The sequence below is a fragment of the Oncorhynchus kisutch genome, linkage group LG14 (genome assembly GCF_002021735.2).
Source record: "Oncorhynchus kisutch isolate 150728-3 linkage group LG14, Okis_V2, whole genome shotgun sequence".
In the NCBI taxonomy this organism is placed as follows: domain Eukaryota; kingdom Metazoa; phylum Chordata; class Actinopteri; order Salmoniformes; family Salmonidae; genus Oncorhynchus; species Oncorhynchus kisutch.
In genome coordinates, this window is record NC_034187.2 from 62685685 (window position 1) to 62711761 (window position 26077).

Genomic DNA, 26077 nt, shown 5'->3' on the forward strand with positions numbered 1-26077 from the left:
CAAACTGGATAGTGGATAATGAAATACTGTCTGCAAACAGCATCGGTCTGCAAGGCGCAAACACTGAACCTTCTTGTTGAAACGTTGCATGTAATGAAGTCTGCAGGAGCATTCAACAGTGTGTGTGTCTGTTTCCTAGGATTTATATTTTTTGTACCCTGCAGATGAAAAATAGCTAGATGTAAGTACAGTGCTTTTGAAATATTCTTGTCCATTGCCTTGCCATAGCAGGAGATGGAACAAAGTAGATAGGAGCATTCAATAGTGTGTGTGGGAAAAACTATTTATTATCTTTTCCAATACCTTTCCATAGTAGGAGATGGCCTCCTTGTATTTCTCTATGATGTCTTCAGGACCCAGGCAGTTCTTGGCCCGACCGATTTCACTGCTGGTGTCTGCACTGATCCCATTGGCTGTGAGTGCACCTGAGGGTGGAGAGAGAGAGAGAGAGGAGAAGGGGAAAATGACATTAATGACTGGGAATATTGTCAATGTTATCAGACCCATCCACCACTTGGCTCTTCACATCCATGCATATGGCCAAAGTCACAACAATCAACAATGACATACTCAGAAACTGAGCACACACATTTAACGCAGTGTCGACAGGCGTTTCAAACACCGAGATATCAAGACAGCGCTCAATAACTGCCCTGCACGGCCTTCACTTTGATATGGAAATACAAAACAATCTATCTATAAATAAAAGGCCTTCACGGGTCACTGCGCACTGTTACGTGATCAACATGTCATCATGTGCTCAGTAGTTTGGAGCACTTCAATTGAAATAGGAGTAGTATCTCTCATACACCTATGTGATTTGAATACACATTTTGTATTGAGAAAACTTTGCCTAGAAACGGCGCTAGCTGGGTCCATAGCAACGGTGTCGCGGCGATGTCACTATGACACAGCGTTACATGTGAATCATAAGACTACTCTGGGATCACACACACATACTAGAAATGTATACACTCACCGTACTGTGACTTGGTTTGAATAAAAACAGTGCTAAGTGGTCCTCTTTAGCTCAGTTAGTAAAGAATGGTGCTTATAGCGCCAGGATAATGGGTTCGATTCCCGGGACCACCCATACGGAAACATTTTGGGCACACACGACTGTTAGTCGCATTGGATAAAAGCATCTGCTAAATGGAATATATTACCTTTTTTATTTTTTTATGGTGTTTGAAAAATGTGCAACATGTTACATCTAGACCCAGAACTAGACACTTTATACAGACACCTTGGATTGAATGGTTTAGTAAAACCAACCCCAGTCTCTAAAAAGGTAAGATATAAGAGCTACATTTCTGAACAGACAAATAGCTTGGACGCCCCAATCAGCAGTACTACAATACCAACATCGCCACCCTCTGGTGGATGTCTGAATTAGTTTAAAATCTAAATCGGAGGTTATAGTGGTGAATATAATGTTGTTGATTATGATTTTAAAATGGTTACTCTTCATTGATTAGAAGAGGTCAATGACGTAATGAAGCACGAACACCCAACAACATTAACGCTGACAAGAACAACAGGAATACAACCCCTGCCTTAAGAGGGGGGGGGGGGGGGAATATCAGTTTTGATTTACCAGTGGTGGAAACAATAAAACGTTGGAATCAAATGTAGTGCAATGGGTTGATAGCCTGGTCCCAGATCTGTTTGTGTTGTCTGGCCTTAGTTGGTAAGACAGCACAAACAGATCCGGGACCAAGGTTGTCGTCACAAAAAGCATAAAACCAACAAGTAAGAGGGAAAAGAGCCACAGCAGGCAAACACAGGTAGGTGAGATGTCTAGCTAGGAGTAACGCTATGCAGGGCGGCCCTGTTAGTGTCATACCATACCTGGGTCTATGAGTACCTCCTGCGCCCCTACGGTAACACACAGAGACAGACACACAGAGAGAGAACGCAGGTTCACACAGTGCAGTAAGTTGCTGAAAGCATAGTTAGTCCCCAAACGTGACGCTTCTTAGACGGTTCCTTGTGACTTTCCCCATCGGTCCCCGCCATATAGTGTTCTATTTCAAATTACTTCAGTAATAAACTGAAGCAAAATATGTGTGGTTATTTAGGGGTTAAAGTAGTTGACTTGTTAATAATATGAAGTAAAGACATGGGTGAATGGAAATATGATATGAAATACTGTTCAGAACAAATGGGTTAGGTTGTGGGGGCCACCGGATATCTCAGGTAATGTTGTCCAGGGCACAGAACAACAGAAGCAGCTGGGCTGAGAAAAGCGTAGCAAAGCTTGTGTTGTCATAGTACTAGCCATACTAAATGCAATTGCTTGGGCCACACGTCAGAGAGCCAGGGAGATCGCTTCCTTCCAACCATCCTATAATCACAGCTCATTCAGAAACCTCCGGACATCTTCCACTGTCCCACAACACAAGTTCTTTAATGAGATATTACACTAAAAACACCTCCCTCCCCATAAACACCACAACCTCCACATAGTAAAATACAATCCACATTACAACCATACCTCCAACCCCTCCTCTCCAGACGTACAGACAGTTCCCCTGGGGGTCCCATACCACCACACTTTTAATTTGATCAAATTCAACCCTGAGACGCGCAGAGACCCTCCCTTTCAATAATAACACCGGGTCTGTCTGTCTGTCTGTCCCCCCCGACTCGGTTCTTTCTTCCTTCTTACCCATATGGCCAACTTGGCTTGGCCAAACAAGAAGTGAAAAAAAACTGCTATTCACTGCTTGAATACCTCGGGCCCATCACAAATATCCCTACCAAGAAGACCACCCCCAACCTCACACACAGAGAGAGCGAGAGGAGTGCTATTTACCTGGCCGGTGTCTCTTCCCTGCGTCGGCTGCTTGGCCTTGGCCATGTGCCAGGCTGGGTTCGCGTCCAGAAGCCTTCCCTGCTGTTCCTCCAGGGTAGTGGAAGATAACAGAGGCTGAACACAAGCCCTCTAACGCAGCTGGAGAACCAGGACACAAGGGAGATGTGTCAATGAAACAGAATACCCTCCATTAGAAGTTGACTAAAGGGCATTCTGTATGTGCAGTATGGCAAGGGTGATGATCAATCCTCCTGCAGAGCTACTGGGCTTGGCAGGATTTTGCTACTACCCTGTTGTAGCACCCCTGATTGCCTTCAAGGTCGTGGTGAGCCGCTGATTAGTAGAATCAGGTGTGTTATAGTAGGGTCGGCGCAAAAACCTGCAGGGTATCCACCCCTGCTTTATTGGATTTGAGAGTAGAGCAGGAGCCATGTCTTCCTCCCCAGTCTTACCCCCGAGCCACAGGAAGTCATTGACGGAGCGGAGCAGCTCCACTGCCATGTGATAGTGAACCAGGGCATCCTGCAACATGCCTGCCTGCAAACACAGGTCCCCAACGTGCTTCCTCATACGGCCCTGGCAACGCTTCTTATAGTGCCTAAGAAGGAGGAGGGAAAGAAACATCAGTCAGATGTCGTAGAGGTATGTATCCATTTACAATACAACTTTGTACACGTTACAGCAAACAAGTATCCAAGTAGGGTTTACTTCCTACATCATTTTCACAAAAAAACATATTTTGTCTTTCTCGTATGGTTTCCAAAATAAAAGTCCTTTTAGCATAAGGTATTTTCTTACCCAGGTCCCATTGGGTGCTAGCAGAGGAGACTCAGTGTTGAATGAATCTTATCAGTTTACAAGTGGTGTGTGTGGGGTGGGACAGCACAAGCAAGGGAGACAGGGGTTGGGGAGGGGAGAACCCAATAGAGAAAAATCATCAGAACGACCCTGATCCTGAAGTTTAGCACATTACACACACAAGGATTGAAGAGCAGGATGACAACATCACCGTTTGTAATTCTAACAGAAGAAAAGGAGGCCAGTTCAAGACCTCTGTCTAACTCTTTACTGGAGCCTGAGATACTGGGAAGATCTAGGGTCAAACCCTCCTAGTATTGTGTTACCAAGAGAACATGGGGTAAATGGGGTTGACTTCCATGTTATTGGTGAATTTATGGTACATTTGCTTTGCTCATATTGTTTAGATTCAGAATAATGAGTCGGGCCTAAACTGTTCGGATGAAGACAAACTATGCCTGTGTTACCATTTGTTAGTCTAGTTTGTGAAATAAAATGATGAGCAATACATTATGTATGGTCTGCTTAGAAGAACATGGATACCACATTCAAAGTCATGCTTTCATAGCAGGTGCAATAATAAGCCTAGTTGAAGGTGATGCATCCCTCCATGAATCACGGATATACGAGATCCATGGTAAAGTGTACTAGCAGCAGAATATAGTAGTAGATATGAGATCCATGGTAAAGTGTACTAGCAGCAGAATATAGTAGTAGATATGAGATCCATGGTAAAGTGTACTAGCAGCAGAATATAGTAGTAGATATGAGATCCATGGTAAAGCGTACTAGCAGCAGAATATAGTAGTAGATATGAGATCCATGGTAAAGTGTACTAGCAGCAGAATATAGTAGTAGATATGAGATCCATGGTAAAGTGTACTAGCAGCAGAATATAGTAGTAGATATGAGATCCATGGTAAAGTGTACTAGCAGCAGAATATAGTAGTAGATATGAGATCCATGGTAAAGTGTACTAGCAGCAGAATATAGTATTAGATATGAGATCCATGGTAAAGTGTACTAGCAGCAGAATATAGTATTAGATATGAGATCCATGGTAAAGTGTACTAGCAGCAGAATATAGTATTAGATACGAGATCCATGGTAAAGTGTACTAGCAGCAGAATATAGTAGTAGATACGAGATCCATGGTAAAGTGTACTAGCAGCAGAATATAGTAGTAGATACGAGATCCATGGTAAAGTGTACTAGCAGCAGAATATAGTAGTAGATATGAGATCCATGGTAAAGTGTACTAGCAGCAGAATATAGTAGTAGATACGAGATCCATGGTAAAGTGTGGGCGCCCCATGTCGCCCCCGGCAGATGCCGCCTACACCTAAATCCACCATTGAAGATATGAGATCCATGTTAAAGTGTACTAGCAGCAGAATATAGTAGAAGATATGAGATCCATGTTATAGAATGTGTGATGCTTCAGAAGAATTAGAGCATAGACCTTATTCACTCAGTCAAGCTCGGGTCAGGTGACAACCTCCCAATCATCACGTTCCTGAAAGCCTGGACAAACCTTTACAAGCACATAATAGAATAGGTAGGCTATCCTCACTGTTTAAGTGAACCAACCTTCACAAGCCTCAGTCGTTGACAGTGTTCTGTACTCTGCATGTCCAAACTATCAGCTCCTTCAGAACTCTTGTTGTTATGATTTTATTTCATACAAAGTTGAGAGGAGTGATGAGTTTGGATCTAAGCAATGAACCCATGCACAAGAGCACTGGGGTAGGGGACGGGGCCAGGGTGGAGTGTCTCGTTTAGGGGTGGGCTTAAACTGGAACTAGGATGGGCTTAACTAAAGCGATGTGTCTAACAGCATCTCACCTTTTCACATGCAACAAACTCACAGGACAGTATGAAAGAAACAAAGACAAATAAAGTAACCAAGATAAACAAAGAAAAAAGGAAAGAAGCAAAAATAAAAAACAGATTTTTGAACAAGGAAATAAACACGCAACGTTGACTGTTGTCCTTAGCAACACTAATGTAATGACAAGGCTATCTAGACGATGGACATCACACAGAGAAACACTGGGGTCAGACTTTTTCCAGCATTTTGTAACAACCAGCCAAGTAAAAACCATGTAACAACCTTTAGGCTAGACTTAATTATATTATAATAACACACAGAAATGAGCCTTAGGTCATTGATATGGTCAAATCCGGAAACTATTATTTCGAAAATAAAACATTTATTCTTTCAGTGAAATACAGAACCGTTCCGTATTTTATCTAACGGGAGGCATCCCTAAGTCTAAATATTGCTGTTACATTGCACAACCTTCAATGTTATGTCATAATTACGTAAAATTCTGGCAAATTAGTTCGCAACGAAACTGTTGCATATACCCTGACTCTGCGTGCAATGAACGCAAGAGAAGTCACACAATTTCCTTAGTTTAATATTGCCTGTTAACATGAATTTCTTTTAACTAAATATGCAGGTTTAAAAATATATACTTCTGTGTGTTGATTTTAAGAAAGGCATTGAAATGTATGGTTAGGTACATTCGTGGAACGATTGTGCTATCTTCGCAAATGCGCTTTTGTTAAATCACCCCCCGTTTGGCGAAGTTGGCTGTCTTTGTTAGGAAGAAATGGTCTTCACACAGTTCACAACGAGCCAGGCGGCCCAAACAGCTGCATATACCCTGACTCTGTTGCACAGAACGCAAGAGAAGTGACAATTTCCCTAGTTAAAAGAAATTCATGTTAGCAGGCAATATTAACTAAATATGCAGGTTTAAAAATATATACTTGTGTATTGCTTTTAAGAAAGGCATTGATGTTTATGGTTAGGTACACATTGGTGCAACGATAGTGCTTTTTTCGCGAATGCGCTTGTTAAATCACCTGTTTGGCGAAGTAGGCTGTGATTCAATGATAAATTAACAGGGACAGCATCGATTATATGCAACGCAGGACAAGCTAGATAAACTAGTAATATCATCAACCATGTGTAGTTAACTAGTGATTATGTTAAGATTGATAGTTTTTTATAAGATAGGTTTAATGCTAGCTAGCACCTTACCTTGGCTCCTTGCTGCACTCGCATAACAGGTAGTCAGCCTGCCACGCAGTCTCCTCGTGGAGTGCAATAATCGGCCGTAATCGCCCATGATCGGTGTCCAAAAATGCCAATTACCGATTGTTATGAAAACTTGAAATCGGCCATACCGATTAATCGGTCGACCACTAGTACAGGCTCAAAGAAAGTTTTTAATAACCAACTTTGTTCATTCCAAATTCATTGACCAGCTGAAAAACTATATAAGCAGCAAAACATGTGGATGATACCAGACCTATAAAACCCAAATAGAGTGCAGAAGAAAAGACAACTCACCTGCTATCAGTGTCCAGCCCCACAAAGTCTTTCTTCTCAAAGGGAACACAAAGCAGTGGTATCTTATCCCCAGACTTGTCTGTGGCTCTATCCAGCCTCTTGGACTCCAGCACAATGAAGATGGACTCCACAAAGTCCTCCACCCTCTTCTCCACATCGGGACAGTCATCATAGCTAGGGTAGAAAGCCACATCCGTCCTCTGCTGCTCTGCTATCTCCCCCTGTAACCCGAACACCAGGAGCCGTGAGTCGTACAGCGTGGCTCCGAACACATCCTTCTGGCAATGGAAACGGTCCGACGTTTGGGGCCACTCTTTAGCCGAACCACAGGTCGTCACGGAGATGAGGCCCACCACCTAGATGAAAATAAATAAATATATATAAATATAAATAGATAGATAGATAGATAGATAGATAGATAGATAGATAGATAGATAGATAGATAGATAGATAGATAGATAGATAGATAGATAGATAGATAGATAGATAGATAGATAGATAGATAGATAGATAGATAGATAGATAGATAGATAGATAGATAGATAGATAGATAGATAGATAGATAGATAGATAGATAGATAGATAGATAGATAGATAGATAGATAGATAGATAGATAGATAGATAGATAGATAGATAGATAGATAGATAGATAGATAGATAGATAGATAGATAGATAGATAGATAGATAGATAGATAGATAGATAGATAGATAGATAGATAGATAGATAGATAGATAGATAGATAGATAGATAGATAGATAGATAGATAGATAGAGATAGAGATAGAGATAGAGATAGATAGATAATACTATTATTCCTGAGGGGAAATGTCATGCACAGGACAAAAAGACACATACCGCACAGCAGTGCTTCTCTAACCTCTCCTTGGGAACTCCCTGATGTTTCACAGTTTTGTTGTAGCCCTAAACTAGCACACCTATTTCAAGTAGTCAAGGGCTTGATGATTAATAGACAAGTTGAATCAGGTATGCTAACTCTGGAATACTTCAAATAGATGAAACGGCTGTGGGCCCAAGGAGAGGTTTGCGAAAGGCTGCTGTAAACGACACAAAAACAAAGTGCATTTCTGAAACCCAAATAAACATTACGAAAAGCAACAAACATGAAAAATAAAACCCACAAAGCAACAAACCTTGCGGTGTGTCTGGAAGTCTCCCCACTCGTTGTTCTCAGGGAGGTAGTGGTGACGGTAACGGATATAGAGGTTCCTCTGGGAGTCCCGGATGGACACCTTTTTTTCCCAACACCATGAAAAGACAAAACAGAACAAAATAGGGATCATTTGACAATCAGGATCCAATGGTAAAAAAAATGACATTAAAAAACAAATAACGACAAAGTGGACAGGGGTTACATATTTCAATAAATTATAAGACATAGGCCGAGACTGTGTCACAAATGCCACCCTATTCCCTATATCAATCAAATGTTTTTATAAAGCCCTTTTTACATCAGCAGATGTCACTAAGTGCTTATACAGAAAGCCAGCCTAAAACCCCAAACAGTAAGCGATGTAGAAGCAGCATGTAGAAGCACTTAGTAGTGCACTACTTTTGACCAGTGTGGGCCCTGCAATAGGGTGCCATTTGGGACACCCTCATAGCTAGCACACATAGTGAATGCTTACCTGGGCCACAGAGGTAATGCGTTTGTAGATCCTGAAGAACTCGTCCTCAGGGACGATGCCCACTGGTTGGACCACCACCAAGACCGTCTGATGGTCCTCAGCACACTGCATGTAATCTGGGATACTCATCTCCTTCTCATGGGCTATGAGGAGCAGGGGGAAAGGAAGAGGGAGAGAACCAAGGGAAGGGGGTAATTTAGAGACCTTAACCCTAGCGACCTCATCAAGTGGTTCGGACCTCTTGGCGTTGGTGTTTACGCTGTTGGCTTGACAGTCACTGGACCGGGGTTCAAGTCCCGGTCGGGCAACAATATGATTTTATTAATGCCTCAGCATCTAACTACATTTCATTCACACATTCCACAGCCAAGGTTTGAAATCACTGCCAGTTGATCCTAAAGCATTCTGACAATAATCAGGTGTGTTACTGCTTGGTTGGGGCAAAAGCCTGCACACACACAATTTCTCAACTCTCAGTATGGTGACCAAACATGTCATCATGTGAGTTATTTTAGGTATTATTTACCATTATTGACAAGACAGCCGTTGGAATGAATTGCAAACTACATACATCGCGAGCGTGACGCGTTGCCCATTCACAACAACACCACCCACCATGCGCGAGTGTCAATCTGGAGTATAAAGGATCTACCTAGCTAGCAACAAAGATAGAACACTGTGCTATCAGCTATAACCAACCTAGCTCCTGTAGCTATCATCATGGCTAATATACCTTTGTTACAGCAAAATACATTCAATTTCAAATATATTCAGAAATTGAATTATTTCAGCCATCAATGTTTACAGAATGGCTGCCTTACCAAGTTAGTTAGCTTGCTAGCAACACTGACAGTCTCTAAAAAGCTAGCTAACATTAGTATGACGCCTGGTTGCTAAGCTAGCTGACTCTTCAGCCACAAACAGCATAATTCTTTACCAAAACATGCCAAGAATTCACATAATGTATGCGTTTCATTGATGTTACCTTGATATATATTGAACTATAATTTTTTTAACAGAGCTTCCTGAATGAACTCTTCTTCTCTAGCTTCTTCTTATATGGTATATCGGGGATCGCACAATTTAATGTGCATCCTGCCACCTACTGTCCGGGATGGAAACAGGATTCCCCAAAAACTGAACAAACTACCAAAATACTACAAAACCAACAAATAATAATAAACTAAATCTAACAACGTTTCTGTTAAAAAATAAAAACAGATCTGATCCCTACAAGGGGAATTTTTTCAAGGGGAACCTGGGAAGGTGGGTCTTCCGGAGCCAGTACCACTTGCAAGTCTTCACAAACTTTTCTTCCACAGCCACAATAATGTCACATTTCTTAGACTTTGAGACTTGTGCTGTACAGTTTATAACTGTGGCAATGAACGCCACAAAATCCACCTTTTCAACACACAGGGTATATTTTCACTGGCCAAAAACATTTACTACAGACTGTGGTTCATCCACTACCATATCTTCAAATTAACTGTCCAGTGTTTCTGGATTTCAATGAAATATGACCTGTAGTTAATTACCATGTAGGGGAATAGTTTTATAATAGATTTTCTGTGTTTGGATGGGAACGCTTGTATCATCTCAGACAGGGGATGAGGAGCTCACAAGACTTCGGATGGAATTTCGAACTCTGGACTCCAGGATGGAATGAGCTGGACCTGATCGACCACTACAGGTGTGGTCTACGTGAGGACGTTCGTAGGGAGCTAGCCTGCAGGGACACGACCCTTAACTTTGACCAGCTGGTGGACCTATCCATCAGGCTGGATAATCCAGATCGAGGTCCATCAGTTCCATCAAACCAGCCACTCAGATCCGATGCCGATGGAGCTAGGAGGTGCTGCTATGAGGGGGACCAGATGGGGGGCCTTTCCCTGCGCCACCTGTGGCCGCAGAGGGCACACTGCTGGATGGTGCTGGGGAGGTTCTCCAGGGAGTCGAGGCAGCAGGCAGGGCACTGGTGGATCATCCCAGGTGAGTAGGCACCCGACTCACCCAGAGCTTCCTGTTTCGCACGTGTGTATATATAGAATTTCCTGAGTTTTTCCCGCATTCCCAGCATAAGGCGGTAGTAGATTATGGTGCAGCTGGGAACTTTATTGATAGTTCATTTGCAATTAGATGAGGGATCCCTATTGTTCCTGTTGATGTGCCCTTCCCTGTACATGTCTTAGATAGTCGTCCTTTAGGGTCGGGACTGATCAGGGAGGTCACAGCTCCACTATGTGTGATAATGCAGGGGGATCATAAGGAGAGAATTGGTCTCTTTCTGATCGATTCACCTGTGTTTCCTGTGGTGTTGGGGCATCCCTGGTTGCAAATAAATTCATTAAAAATCCTACAATGTGATTTTCTAATTTTGTCTGTCATAGTTGAAGTGTACCTATTACAGGCCTCTCTCATCTTTTTAAGTGGGAGAACTTGCACAATTGGTGGCTGACTAAATACTTTTTTGCCCCACTGTACGTCAGGGCTAAGAAATGTCTGTTCTTCCAACAGTCCGTCTCCTTCCTAGGGTACCACCTGTCCACAACAGGGGTGGAGATGGAGAATGACCGCATTTCAGCCATGTGTAATTGGCCGACTCCAACCACGGTAAAGGGGATGCAGCGGTTTTTAGGGTTTGCCAACTACTACCGGAGGTTTATCCAGGGCTTTTGTCAGGTAGCGGCTCCCTACCTCTTTGTCAGCACCTCAGGAGTAAATGTCAGTTGGCTTTTCATAGCCGATCTTTAAGACGATCTCTACCGTTCCTGGTGTCTCTAGAGACTTGAAAACAGCAGGTCTGGGACAGGTAGCACTTCCGGTGAACAGGTCAGGGTTCCATAGCCGCAGGCAGAACAGTTGAAACTGGAGCAGCAGCACGGCCAGGTGGACTGGGGACAGCAAGGAGTCATCATGCCAGGTAGTCCTGAGGCATGGTCCTAGGGCACAAGTCCTCCGAGAGAGAGAGAGAAAGAGAGAATTTGGGAGAGCATACTTAAATTCACACCAGATAAGACAGGAGAAGTACTCCAGATATAACAGACTGACCCTAGCCCCCCGACACAAACTACTGCAGCATAAATACTGGAGGCTGAGACCAGAGGGGTCAGGAGTCACTGTGGCCCTATCCGATGATACCCCCAGACAGGGCCAAACAGGCAGGATATAACCTCACCCACTTTGCCAAAGCACAGCCCAACACCACTAGAGGGATATCTTCAACCACCAACTTACCATCCTGAGACAAGGCCGAGTATAGCCCACAAAGATCTCCGCCACGGCACAACCCAGACAGTAAGATCACGTCAGTGACTCAACCCACTCAAGTGACGCACCCCTCCTAGGGACGGCATGGAAGAGCACCAGTAAGCCAGTGACTCAGCCCCTGTAATAGGGTTAGAGGCAGAGAATCCCAGTGGAGAGAGGGGAACTGGCCAGGCAGAGACAGCAAGGGCGGTTCGTTGCTCCAGAGCCTTTCCTTCACAATCCTGGGCCAGACTACACTCAATCATATGACCCACTGAAGAGATGAGTCTTCAGTAAAGACTTAAAGATTGAGACCGAGTCTGCGTCTCTCACATGGGTAGGCAGACCATACCATAAAAATGGAGCTCTATAGTAGAAAGCCCTTCCTCCAGCTGTTTGCTTAGAAATTCTAGGGACAATTAGGAGGCCTGCGTCTTGTGACCGTAGCGTACGTGTAGGTATGTACGGCAGGACGAAATCGGAAAGATAGGTAGGAGCAAGCCCATGTAATGCCTTGTAGGTTAGCAATAAAACCTTGAAATCAGCCCTTGCATTAACAAGAAGCCAGTGTAGGGAGGCTAGCACTGGAGTAATATGATCAAATTCTTGGGTTCTAGTCAGGATTCTAGCAGCCGTATTTAGCACTAACTGAATTGTATTTAGTGCTTTATCCGGGTAGCCCGGAAAGTAGAGCATTGCAGTACTCTAACCTAGAAGTAACAAAAGCATGGATTAATTGTTCTGCAAAGTTTTTGAAGGCCTGGAGGCATTGGCTTGAGGGGGCTAAACACCCTTTCCTCATTTGGACTGACCACCGCAATCTGGAGTACATCCGGGTGGCAAGGAGACTGAACCGTCGTCAGGCAAGGTGGGCTATGTTTTTCACCCTTTCCTACAGACCAGGTTCCCAGAACGCTAAGGCAGACGCACTGTCCCGGATGTATGACACAGAGCAGTGGTCCATGGAAGCCACTACCATACTTCCGGCTTCTTGGCTGGTGGCACTGGTGGTATGGGAGGTGGACGCGGACATCGAGCGGACGTTACGTACAGAGCCCACTCCCAGCCAGTGTCCAGTTGGGCGTCTGTACGCTCCGTCTAATGTCTGCAATCGTTTCATCTGTTGGGCTCACACGTCACCCTCCCCTGGTCATCCTGGCATCGGTCAGAGAGTACGCTGTTTTGCTGGGAAGTACTGGTGGTCCACTTTAGCTAAGGACGTGAGGGTTTATGTTTCGTCCTGCTCGGTGTGCGCCCAGTGCAAGGCACCTAGACACCTGCCCAGAGGGAAATTACAACCCCTACCCATTCCACAACGGCCGTGGTCGCACCTGTCGGTTGACTTCCTGACGGATCTTCCTCCGTCACAGGGAACACCACGATCCTGATTGTTGTGGATCGGTTTTCTAAGTCCTGCCGTATCCTTCCTTTACCCTGCTCTACAGACTGCATAGGCTCTGTTCACCCACATCTTCCGGCACTATGGGGTGCCTGAGGAAATAGTTTCTGATCGGGTTGGTCGAAGTTGGTGCCTCTCCTTGTTCTGGCAGCGTTCGGCGGTCGACTTCACCGGCTTTCTAACCTCCACCGATCTACATTTATTTTTCCATTTGTTTTGTCTGTATTGTACACACCTGGTTCCCATTACGTTTGAATTTAACCCTCTGGAGCCATCATGGTTTTGTGTGTGTTTATTGTTGTCAGTTGTCTCGTTTATGTGATTCTGGATTTTCGTTCTCCTTGTTGGAAGATTATATTTGAGTAAAGTTACTATTATTACTCATCTCTGTGTCCTGCGCCTGACTCCACCTTCCCCACATCACCTAGACTCTGACAGTATGCACATTTTCATTTGGTTGCGATCTGCCAAACAAATTTAAAGAAGTTGCAGCAGTAGCATTCCCACCTTCATCACTGCTCTTCTTGTGCAAGGCTACATTAAGTGCTAAAATGAAGCTATACTTTTTCTAGACCAGTAGTTTTAAAAGTGAAATAAAATGAGAAAAGCAAGCTATATCTAGCTAAGTAAGCTGTAGTTACCATAGCACTCCTGATAGCCAGCCAGCAAAGATCTAGCTCTCCTGTTAGCAAGCCAGCTTACGTTAGCTAGCAAGCTTTACTCCATGCAGCTGCAGACATAGCCACGGGATGAAGGGGTGCTGAGGTTGCTGTAGCACCCCGTGAAAAATGTGAATTCTCTACAACAACACAATCTATTAGCACTCCCAGGGCTGCTCCCCCCGGGTGTGTTCAGTATGACAGAATGGTGTTCAGCATTTAGATAAACGGTGCTTTACTGAATGACCAGTTAAATAATATCCTGATTATGGTGGCCCAGACAGTGTTTGTGTGTATGGTGTACTGACAAGTTTTGCAATTTCAAATGGTCACACCTATATTGATCAGGCCACACCTCGCCACATCCACCAAACTGGAGCAAATGTACCGCAACGGCTGGGGAGTATTTATTCTGCAGATTCTGATGCAAAACGTTTCATAAACGGAAAGAAGCTGGGAGGGATTTTGCTTCTTAAATTGTCAATGATTTCCGTCATGAACTTATCCCCGTTTAAGAACAGTGCTCACCGTTTTGGGGAAACGTGTCATTCCGTACAAACCGCCATGCAACGCAGTATACTTTGAACTGAACGCACCCCTGCACACAACATATGGGGTGTATTCATTAGTTGCAACGGCAAACATTTAGCAAGGTAGATCCCTCAACGTTTGGTTCTGTTTCCTTCCATTTGGTTAAGTGCAGTTCCTTGAGAACACACCCTTGTTCTGTGAGGTTTGAGTGTGCCAGACAAAGAGAGGTATGAATAGAGATATCACTCAGGCAGGCAGTCACTGTGAAAATGATTTATTGGTATACTTTTAGTCATTTATTTTTAATTGAAAGTTGATTCAGACCTACAGGTAAGAAGTATATATATATACACACACACACAAATACATTTTTATAAAAATGTATACATATAAATAATATGAATCCCTTAATATACATTTTTTTCTCTCATTCAGGTTAACATGTCCGGCAAAGCATGTTGGAATTGAAATGCTGAGTTCACCCCCCTTAGCAAGGGCTGTAATAGGAAACGTGACAACTTGCACCAGTCCTCGGACATCAAGAATTGTGTTTCCAGATACCTTTCCGGAACCAACACTGAACTCATTCATATGTTCTCTCTGCTTTAAATAAGTATACTCAAAAACCAAAGGGCATAAAAAGAATATGGTCATGGGCTTCACCAAGCAACTCACCACAACATGAGGGACTTGAAGCAGAGCAAGAAGGGACTGTTATGGGGTCCTGTTGACCGAGTCTGATGGATGAGGCCATAGGGTGCCTGTCCAAGTACAACTACCTGAAAACATTCAGTCTCCTGCTACACTTCAAATTTGCCAAAGAAGACATGCTTCAGGCTGTGTCAGAGGTCATGAGAGGTAAACTAATACAAGAGCTACAAGATCAACGTACAGTATTTCAAATGAGTATCAAATAAGCCTGTTGAACTGTCTTCAGGCATACGGTTGTATTTTTAGTTTTAGACAAAGATATTGGCCAAAAACATGAATGGGCCATTTCGGATGCCATTCATCCAGTTTAGTGTTTGGTTTTTTGAAGTCTGACTGTCCTGTGCTGATCTAGGATCAGGTCCTCCCTGTCCATATAATCTTATTCATATGATCTAAAAGGCCAGACTGATCCTATATCGGCACTCCTTTTCTCAGGAAGGTTCTGGCGGGGAGACGGCAGCAGCTTTAGCTCAGAATAGGGAATCACTGCTGATCCGGGCACTTCAACGGAATTCCTGGAAATGGGGTACGTTTCTGCCGATAACTATGGAAAACTGTTGAAATGAGCCTGAATTCAAGCAATAGCATCACACACATTGGGGGGTGGTCTTATTACTGAATTATAAATGTTGTGACTTGTTTTCATGTTAAAGTCAGTAGTCACTATTAACATTTCCTGCACATAAAATGACTTTCTATAGGGTACGCAATAAGTTAATAATGGCCTGGGTAAAATGATTGAGAGAAGGTGAGACCCAGTGGTGTGGCTCCTTGTTCTTTCTCCCCTGCAGGTGAAGCAGCGGTATCGGGAGCAGTGGGAGAAGCAACAGAGTTGGGAGCAGTGGGAGAAGCAACAGAGTTGGGAGCAGTGGGAGAAGCAACGGAGTTGGGAGCAGTGGGAGAAGCAACGGAGTTGGGAGCAGTGGGAGAAGCAACGGAGTTGGGAGCAGTGGGAGAAGCAACGGAGTTGGGAGCAGTGGGAGAAGCAGTTGGGAGTTGGGAGCAGTGGGAGAAGCAGTTGGGAGTTGGGAGCAGTGGGAGAAGCAGTTGGGAGTTGGGAGCAGTGGGAGAAGCAACAGAGTTGGGAGCAGTGGGAGAAGCAACAGAGTTGGGAGCAGTGGGAGAAGCAACAGAGTTGGGAGCAGTGGGAGAAGCAACAGAGTTGGGAGCAGTGGGAGAAGCAACGGAGTTGGGAGCAGTGGGAGAAGCAACGGAGTTGGGAGCAGTGGGAGAAGCAACGGAGTTGGGAGCAGTGGGAGAAGCAACGGAGTTGGGAGCAGGACCGATCAGCCTGGACATGAAGAAACTGAGGCTGCACAATCATGTTAAAGCATTCCAACATTATATCATCAGTTGCCGAATGTGGTGGTTGTAAAGTTTGTTGCATACTAAGCAAAATGATGTGAGGGATGTTGAGTGTTACAATCTTGGGGCTTTGCTATGTTTATAGGCATTTGCTAATTTAAAAGACTTTAAAAAACTAAAATCATCTTTGCCTGCATGTTTCCCTGCGCTCAGGGAAGATTCGTATCCCAAAATGGTACAACATAGACAAGGTTATACAATAGGTGGACAAATAGGGCATGATAGTTATACATTAAATTGAATAAAAGCTACAATATGTAAATTTTTGGGCAAAATAAATGTGTGTTTATACATCTGTCATTCTCATTGAAAGCAAGTCTAAGAAGCGGTAGATCTGTTCTATGTAAGCTATTTCTATCGGTCCCTTTAGTTTGGGTGTCCTTTACTTTCGGTTTTGTTGTGTACACCAGCTGAAAATACAATATTTTTGGTTATAAAAAATATATTTCACAGCGGTTTAGATGGTACAATTATTTGCGACACAATGACTGCCTGTTATCTCACAACTGAAATTAGGCAAACTATTTTAATTTTAGCAACCAGGAAATGGAAAGATTAATGCATATTCCACCTTTGAGAAATTAAATGTTATTCTTTTGAGCTCATGGTGTAGCCAATGAGGCGGAGAAGCTGGAGGAGGACAGGAAGAAGGTGAAGTGCCGCAAGAAATCTGAAATAGGGTAAGTGCCTCCCATTGGAAGGGTTCAGCCTAGTGGACTGAAATAGGTGCCCGTACTCTTGTTGGGTGCCTTTACCGTTCATATTTAGGTGCAGGAACACCACAACACTTTGAGCTAATATTCTATGAGGTGGAGGAGCTCAAGCAGTAGAAAAAGTGAGGTGCCAGTGCTCAGCTTCGGTGATCTCATGCCTAAGTGGTTCAGTCAGGGATAATAGCAGAATAAATAAACCAGCAAAACTGAAAAACAGCTACAACAAGCTGTTGTTCTTATGGATCAAACTGTTTCCTTCCTAAGGCAATGATTGACCCCCCAGTACCGTACCCACCTGAAGAGGAAAGCACAGGTGGCTCTGGGGGAGCTGGTATGTCCTTGTTTTTTAACTGCTGTGAATTGACATGATGGGATCATTCCTGCTCACCCAACTTCTGCTTGTAATGTGTCTGTTGTCCATTAGGAGGCAGACTGCAGGATCCTGGGAGTCCTGCTGGAGAGTGCACGTCTGGAGGGAATTGAAGCACATCAAGGAGCAACTCCAGCTGGAAAAGGAAGCAGAGTTTGTCGTCCTGTACAGGTCGGTAATAGCATGAGCAGTCCCGGAGGCTGCAGGAGGATGAGTGGAGACTGCAGGAGGATGGGTGGAGGCTGCAGGAGGATGAGTGGAGGCTGTAGGAGGATAAGTGGAGGCTGCAGGAGGATGAGTGGAGGCTGTAGGAGGATAAGTGGAGGCTGCAGGAGGATGAGGGGAGGCTGCCGACCCAGAGGATGTCCTAGCAGGGCTAACAGGACAAGGTCCTGAACCAGGATGTGTGTTCTGAATTGCTAAATCACTTGATTAGTTGTGTCCCATGTTCATACTCGTCTTTCTCTCGTAGATTCAACACAGAACCCGTTCAGCCTGGACATGAAGAAGTTGTGAGGCCAAAAGGACACGGCACAATCATATGTTCTTATACATTTGTACAAAGAATGAAGTATACCAACTTCATGCTTATATGTTAATTGCTGAATGTGGTGGTTGTTAGTTTTGTTACATATTTAGCAAAATGATGAGGGATAGTTTATAATTCAAAGAATCATTTTTAAAAAATCTATAAACAAGACTTAAGATTGTGAGTTTTAGTTATGTAATTAAAACATCTATTTTCTTTGCTTGTCCGTTTCTCTGCACTCATGGAAGAAACACTTTGTCACACAATACAACAAACAATTTATCATTGACAGAATAATTAGATTAATTTCCTTAGTTAGATATCTGCTATTTATCATAATTATCAACCTATAAAACATATGTGAAGCATATACAATACTTTAGAGCCAATCTGTAAGATTTACTCTTTGATTTGGAAGTTTTTGATCTAAATACCTTGTTGAGATTCGTACTAAAGATACATACCCCGTTGTTTGTTTTTGTTTTCATACAACAGGGCTGTCAAATTCATTCCATTCCTAGTGTCTACATGTTAGTGTTTTTTTCTTTCAATTAAAACAACCAGGTGCGTGGACTTCTTTACTAATTAGTGACCTTAATTCATCAATTAAGTACAAGGAAGGAGCGGAAAACCTGCAAATACTTGACCCTGCGTGGAATGAGTTTGATATGTGTCATACAACAAATATTTGCAATTCTTTGGGCCTACTTGATACCAATACACATTTCTATGAAGTGCTTGTGTGAACAGAATTGCACAGCAGTGAAATGCATTAAATGCATGTCTTGATGGAGGTACATTTCACTGCTTCTAAATAAATTGTTCTTTATCAACTTATACCTGGTCATGATACATCTTATATGAAATACCAACATGACGAATACATAAATAGTAAATAAATGAACACTTTCACAAACATAGTTAATCTTTGATCTTATTACTGTTGCTATTTCACCACAGATGGATGGATATACGTGCAGCATCAGATAAGGTTTTACAGCTGGTTCCCATCAAGAGCCATGCTGTGTACACAGTCACGGCTCAGTTCTCATCAACATAGAGGACAACTTGAACAGGAAACGCTGAGTGGGCGTTTTAACTTCCTGTGCCCGACCATGTGTCAATGTCAGGACCTGTACACTGAAGGATTACAAGCAGCCAGCAGTATCATGATGTTCTTACAGCTTGTATTCTCATGTCAGACCCGTGATCACAACACGTGAGAAAACAACTTTGATCGTGTGAGTAAATTCAGTGGACATCTGCTCATCAAACATCTCATTCCAAAATCATGGACATTAATATGGAGTTGGTCCTCCCGTTGCTGCTATAACAGCCTACTCTTCTAGGAAGGCTTTCCACTAGACATTGCTGCTGGGATTTGTGAGGTCGGGCGATTAGGCCTGGCTCGCAGTCGGCGTTCCATTTCACCCCGAAGGGGTTGAGGTCAGGGCTCTGTGCAGGCCAGTCAAGTTCTTCCAAACCGATCTCAACAAAACATTTCTGTATGGACCTCACTTTGTGCACAAGGGCATTGTCATGCTGAAACAAGGAAGGGCTTTCCCCAAACTGTTGCCACAGAGTTGGAAGCACAGAAGAGTCTAGAATGTCGTTGTATGCTGTAGCATTAACATTTCCCTTCACTAGAACTAAGGGGCCTAGCCCGAACCATGAAAAACAGCCCCAGACCAATATTCCTCCTCCACCAAACTTTACAGTTAGTACTATGCATTGGGGCAATTAGTGTACTCGGGCATCTGCCAAACCCAGATTTCTCCGTTGGGCTGGCAGATGGTGAAGCGTGATTCCTCCTTCCAGAGAACGCGTTTCCAAAGGCGACGAGCTTTACACCACTCCAGCCGACACTTGGCATTGCGCATGGTGATCTTAGGCTTGTGTGCGGCTGCTCGGCCATGGAAACCCATTTCATTAAGCTCTTGACAAACAGTTAGTGTGCTGATGTTGCTTCCTGGGACAGTTTGGAACTCAGTAGTGAGTGTTGCAACCGAGGACAGACGACACTATGCGCTTCAGCACTCGGTGGTCCCGTTCTGTGAGCTTGTGTGGCCTAAAACTTAGCGGCTGAGCTGATAGATGTGTCCACTTCACAATTACAGCATTTACAGTTGACTGGGGCAGCTGTAGCAGGGCAGAAATGAAATGAACTGACTTGTTGGAAAGGTGGCATCCTATGAAGGTTCCACGTTGAAAGTCACTGAGCTATTCAGTAAGGCCATTCTACTGCCAATGTTTGTCTATGGAGATTGCATGGCTGTGTGCTCGATATTATACACCTGTCAGCAGAAAAATACCACTGAATCAATATAGTATCTGATTAATATACTGTATGTATATTATATGTACTGTGTCCTTTTTACAATATGTTTTTCCTTCTCTCTGTTTTGACAGCTTTGCAATCGTATTTGTAATACTATTTATTGTACAATGAAGAATATGTTCATAACACACTCAAGACCAAATTAATCAACTCGTTTTTTTGAAGTGACAATTGAGTCCTTGGTTCACATTTTAAAACACAAATAGACCTATTAGCCATAATTCCTTTTTATTTGAACCATAATACTTATTTGACCCTTTTTCCCCAATCTTCTTGGAAGACAACAGCATCTCATTAGCTATATTTTTTTATTTATTTATTTTGGCCAAAGGGGCTTTGGTCCAAAAGCAAAGCAATAGTTCGAAGAGAGAGACATGGAATGTTGAACATATAGTTGATAGAGAATAGCTACACATCATTGACCAATAACACATCAACCACCATCAAATGACAAACATTGTCTGTGAAGGCTGCCATTACAGAATAGAGGTCCCACACCTACATACCCAGATATACTTTGCGTGTGGTGGTGCGTTGCCAGACTTTGTCTGAGATAGATGAAAATCAAGGTTCCGATGTGTGGAACCGGGGGTTATAATGATAGGTATGCTCTAAACGAGGATGACATACTGGGTAAAAGATGTGGGACTCTACACATGAAACGGCACATACGTTTTTTACAACATCCCATGGAAGAGAAACCAGTCGGAAGAAAGAGAAGTAGACACTTGAGGCACTAAAAGTGAGGCCTTCAACTTTCCCCATGTGGTGAGTTAGTTTTTCTAAAGGATGAGATTGTGTCAGTTCAATCTGAAACACTTTCTTTATCCACTCAGGAGCCAAACGTCAGTAAAACAGTGGGAATGTGAGGCAGAGTTTAATGTGCATAGTTGTCTTTACTGCATGTTCAAGCTGGTTCGAGGTTGAATTACACATTACCACAGATAGAACAGTAACAACTCCTAAACAGTCATTGGGGCTTATAAATTCAGGGGATTATAATACTCAAACTCAGTTCTCTTACAGTAAGGATGTACAGCTGTAGTACCAGTAACAGTGTTATGTATTTTTGTGACAACGTCCTATAAATATGTCTATTTTATGTCTCTGTAAGACCAATGATTGACGATCAGGTCATTCCCAGCAAATGCAAGTGGTCTCTTAAAAAAATACAGCAGTCTTTGGAATGCAGTAACATAGTGTAAAGTAAGACTGTATCCAGCTGTAAAGCACATTCTCACATATTTATTGGCACCAAGTTTAACACTATGAAATGCTGTCTGTCTGTTTTTACCATATTCTGTAACTCTCCACAATGGACTCACCTTTCCAGCATGGACCTTTGACACCATTAGCATGCTAAGCATTGAAATGTTTTGGACCAGAGTAGAATCCAGTTCACTTACTCTGTCTCTACCACAATTCACATTTCTTTAAGGTTCTGTGATTGTTGGCGTCTACGTTCTCCATGCTACGTTCTCCTATCCATGTTGATGTCTACAGTAGGCCAACGTACATTTTGAAAATGACTTTGTCTGTCGATATGAACAACATGGAAGTCAAGTGGGACAGGTAAGGAAAAGACAACACCGTTCAATCTAAGTAATGGTAACCAAGTATTTGGTTTTCTGTTTGTTTGGTCTGGGTATGAAATGGCCCCTATTCCCTACATAGGCTGTGTTTAGACACCCAGCACAATTCTGATATATATTTTTTCAGATCAGCTCTGAAAATGATCTGTTTGGAAAGATCAGATGTTATTGGTCAAAAATAGAATGAGTGAAAATAAATATCAGAATTGGGCTGCCTATGTAAACATAGCCGTAGTGCACTACATTTGACCCGGTAAATATAGGGAATAAAAGGGTCATTTCAGGCCAAGATCGATTCCTGGTAAATGTTAGCCTCTTGATTAGTGGACCATGTACAGCCCAGATTATTTGACCTAATTACCACACATCTAGATTAGGCAACTCCATTGATCCCACAGACCAGACTCAGAATGATTAGTGACATGAACACATTGGATCAAGCAGGCCTGGGTTCAAATACTATTCCAAATACAAATATATTTAAGCATTTGCTTTAGTCTGCATGGAGTGCCAGGTGGGTGGGGTTTGCCTTTTTTGGACATTTCTATTGGTTCAATTGCTACAGGAAAGCTTCAAAAAAGTACCACTTAAGCATTTAACATGATTTGAAAGTATTTGAACCCAGATCTTGACCACAAAGGGAAACAGTGACGAAAGAAATGGGGAGAACATAGTAAGTGGCGTATAAAACATACACAATCATTTCAACAGTGGTTAGGTAAGAGTCCCGCGGGGTGGGAAGGAGTGTGTGTGCCTTTTGATTGGTTGGTTGTATTTGGCATTCATCATGGCATTGAGAAAGAGGGCGGGCACCACCAGTGCGGCAGAAGGGTAGTCAAGGAGCCTCCCGGCGGGGGGGACACACACACGACTCTTCCTCATCACGCCATCTTCAGAAACTGTTCCACTTTGTCCTCCTCCACTGCGTCCGAAAACATCTCATAGTTCTGGAGGAAAGAGAGCAAACAGAGTATAAGGTATTATAAAGGGGTCATATCATAACATGTTTATGCCATCTAAGTAAACAGTTACCTACCTTTTCATCTATACTTATTATCCTCATACCGTTAGATAAACACTCAACCCTATCATATCTCACAAATATTCATTCTCCCTTCCTTACCCCACAGTACTGGTCCTCATTGAAGATCTGTGGCGGAACAGCCGTGGGGTTCCCTGCCTTGCTTCTCATCTCGTCCCTGACCTCCCCGCCCACTGAGATGTCAATCAGCTCGTACTGGATGCTCTTACTCTCCAGTATCCTCATCACCTCCGCCTGCTGAGACTTCACCTGGAGGGGGAGAGGAAAGGGTCAGTTCAGGATCAGGGATCCATTGCACTTTTCACACTACTGAGCCTAGCTAAACTGAGTTTAGCAGTACTGGCCTGATTATACATTTAACATAGCGCTGAAAAGGGCAATGTGAAAAGACATATCAGAGCCAGCACGGTACAGTTTGGTAAGACAGTGTGAAAAGGGTGCAAGCTTTACTTGTAGTACCAGGCACCAAACAGTCAGAGATCTGCTTTGTTAAATGTCTGCTGTTAAGAAGGGAGGTAGAAGTGTTAATGCCACCCATCTATGATTATCCTGACAGAGAGACAGAAAACGGCTAAGTAGATCTAAGTAGTCTGCTTTGCCTTTAAAAGCTAAAAGGGTTTATCTAATGTGTGGTTGATGATTAATTGTGCAACACTATCTTGTTGGGCCGGATTGAGGAAGTTGGGGGATGGGGGTGTGTTTGCTATGTGTAACCACGTCTACTTCACCCACCAACTACATACAGCCTGGCATTCCATGGGCAAGGCAGGAAGACACCACGCACTACTGAAAGCCGATTAAAATTACCATTAGAAAACAAGAGGAAAGCTAGGGCCAAACCGAATGACTGAATCCCTTATTTTTTTTGTAGAAGAGGTGAAATTACATAATTTATGGCTAAACATGTTCGAAGTCTTCGATTAAAAAAGATCGTGAATCATATGACCCGATGTTTATAGGCTATGGATAATTTGGCAGTGCAATGCAGAGGCCACCGAAAAACAAATCTCCCTGCAATTGACACCAGATGTTTAACCACGATGTTTTGCATAAATTGATACTGTGTGTCCACGCTTGAGCGAATGCAAACTCTTGGGAAGTACGTGTAACATCTGTATCAATTTGTTAAATTCCACGAAAATCGAAATCCTGTCTGTTTATAATGCTTCTAGACTACACAAATAGTTCACATCCACCGTGCAGGCAGGTACACGGTAGCCATTGCTGACAAGTATGCTAACCTAGTTCCACTTGTCTAGGCATGCATCGATTATATCAGGTAAGTTACAGAATGCGAAAAATATGCAATTAACATGTCCTCATTATTCGAATATGTTCGTGAGATCTACCGCCAAACGCAGACAGAGGAAATGAAGCAGAACTATATGACTTCCGTCCCCATTTTCGGGGTGAGTTTGCATTTCCTGGTCTGTTTTGTTCATCTCTAAATAAAGTCGTTCTTCAAAAACGTTGCGATTGTATGGTGGACTGAATTATAAATGATTCCACACATGCAAACAATTACATTCTTGATCTAAAACATGGAAAATTCGCATTGTGCTGATCAGATCCTGGGATGGATCGTTGACAGGGCGTTGGGTGTGTCTTTCAGACTGGTCCATAAAGGGTCAATTAGAAGTGTATCCACCTGCAAGAATATAATATATCAATGAATATCCGTTTCATCTCACCTCTCTGGATGCAGTAACGGTGGTATAATACAATTTGACGCCCATGGTTGCGATTCTCGATATCCCTTTGTGTTGTCACACGAACCGCGAATAGCTCTCTTGCCGAAGACTACGATCAATCGCCTCCCGCGGCTGAAAAGCCTCTATTTGCTGTGTGGTTTAAAGGGCCAGTGCAACTCTTTAGTCCTGTGTGTAGATTGATGTTCTACTAGTAGGCTATTTGATGGGACTGTGACATGTAAATCTAGCCTGTTATTGGCATATAGTCCTGTGTGTAGTAAAGTTAAATAGCCTGGAATAAAATTATTACCCATATCCAATTTATAAAGATTTTTTCAGCTTTTTTGTTTGAGACTATATGAACATGAAAGGCAGTGGTCTAAAGTACTTAAGTAAAAAATACTTTAAAGTACTACTTAAGTAGTTTTATGGAGTATCTGTACTTTACTATTTATATTTTTGACAACTTTTACTCCACTACATTCCAAAATAAAATTATGCACTTTTTACTCCTTACATTTTCCCTGACACCCAAAAGAACTAGTTACATTTTGAATGCTTAGCAGGACAGGAAAATTGACTAATTCACACACTCGTTTGTAAAGGATGTCTGAGTGTTGAAGTGTGCCCCTGGCTATCCATAAATGTAAAAAAATATATATAAAAAAATTGTGCCGTCTGGTTTGCTTAATTAAAGGAATTTGAAATGATTTATACATTTACATTACATTTACTTTTGATACTTAAGTACATTTAAAACCAAATACTTAGACTTTTACTCAAGTAGTATTTTACTAGGCGACTTTCACTTTAGTCATTTTCTTTTAAAGTATCTTTACTTTTACTCAAGTATGACTATTGAGTACCTTTTCTACCACTGATGGAGTTAAACAGCCCAGGCTATTACTAAATGTTATTTTCCATGAGCTGCTTCTGAACAACAACAAAAAATCAAAATTCTATTACAAATTAGATGGATTTCACTTCCATTGGTCAACAATCAACTGAGCCAATGTGCCTTGATTACAAATCCTGCTCAAAGTCCCTGTTCCACTGAGTGTCACTAAGCATAAATAAATCCAGCCCCACCTAGGCTATTTCAAGGCAATCATTTTGTTATTGTGATAAACACTGTCCAAGTAGATTGGGTAAACTCAGGTGCAATAATGGGTTATGATAAGACCTCCCATTGGGACTGAAAGGAAATAACAGATCTTTGTAAATCTGAATCAAGACTACTATGGTCTCTGTGTAACTGAT

At 42.7% G+C, this 26077-nt stretch overlaps 2 protein-coding genes and 1 long non-coding RNA gene across 4 annotated transcripts in view; 1 reads left to right on the forward strand and 2 right to left on the reverse strand.

Annotated features, from left to right (window-relative positions):
• Window positions 1-9677, reverse strand: part of LOC109903521 (trafficking protein particle complex subunit 9-like) — a 333691-nt gene extending 324014 nt beyond the window's left edge. The window contains exons 1-8 of one of the 2 annotated variants that reach the window (XM_020500289.2): window positions 9614-9677; window positions 8629-8771; window positions 8134-8232; window positions 6981-7336; window positions 3271-3416; window positions 2819-2956; window positions 1852-1878; window positions 304-425 (exon numbers count right to left, since the gene is read on the reverse strand). In XM_020500289.2, the coding sequence (XP_020355878.2) occupies window positions 304-425; window positions 1852-1878; window positions 2819-2956; window positions 3271-3416; window positions 6981-7336; window positions 8134-8232; window positions 8629-8757 (1017 nt within the window). In that variant the 5' untranslated portion in view covers window positions 8758-8771; window positions 9614-9677. The remainder of the gene's footprint in view (window positions 1-303; window positions 426-1851; window positions 1879-2818; window positions 2957-3270; window positions 3417-6980; window positions 7337-8133; window positions 8233-8628; window positions 8772-9613) is intronic. The other variant, XM_031788712.1, reaches the window with a different exon arrangement.
• Window positions 9678-16921: 7244 nt separating this feature from the next.
• Window positions 16922-18370, forward strand: LOC109903113 (uncharacterized). Its single transcript, XR_002256963.2, has 3 exons — window positions 16922-17222; window positions 17520-17586; window positions 17680-18370. It is a non-coding gene; the product is annotated as an uncharacterized LOC109903113 (long non-coding RNA).
• Window positions 18371-20781: 2411 nt separating this feature from the next.
• On the reverse strand, window positions 20782-25027 carry LOC109903520 (SH3 domain-binding glutamic acid-rich-like protein 3). Its single transcript, XM_020500288.2, has 3 exons — window positions 24818-25027; window positions 23208-23375; window positions 20782-23031 (listed from the first exon to the last, which is right to left on the reverse strand). Exons 1-3 carry the CDS (start codon window positions 24860-24862, stop codon window positions 22966-22968), a joined length of 279 nt encoding a protein of 92 aa, XP_020355877.1. The 5' UTR covers window positions 24863-25027; the 3' UTR covers window positions 20782-22965.
• Between the last annotated feature and the right edge of the window lie 1050 nt (window positions 25028-26077).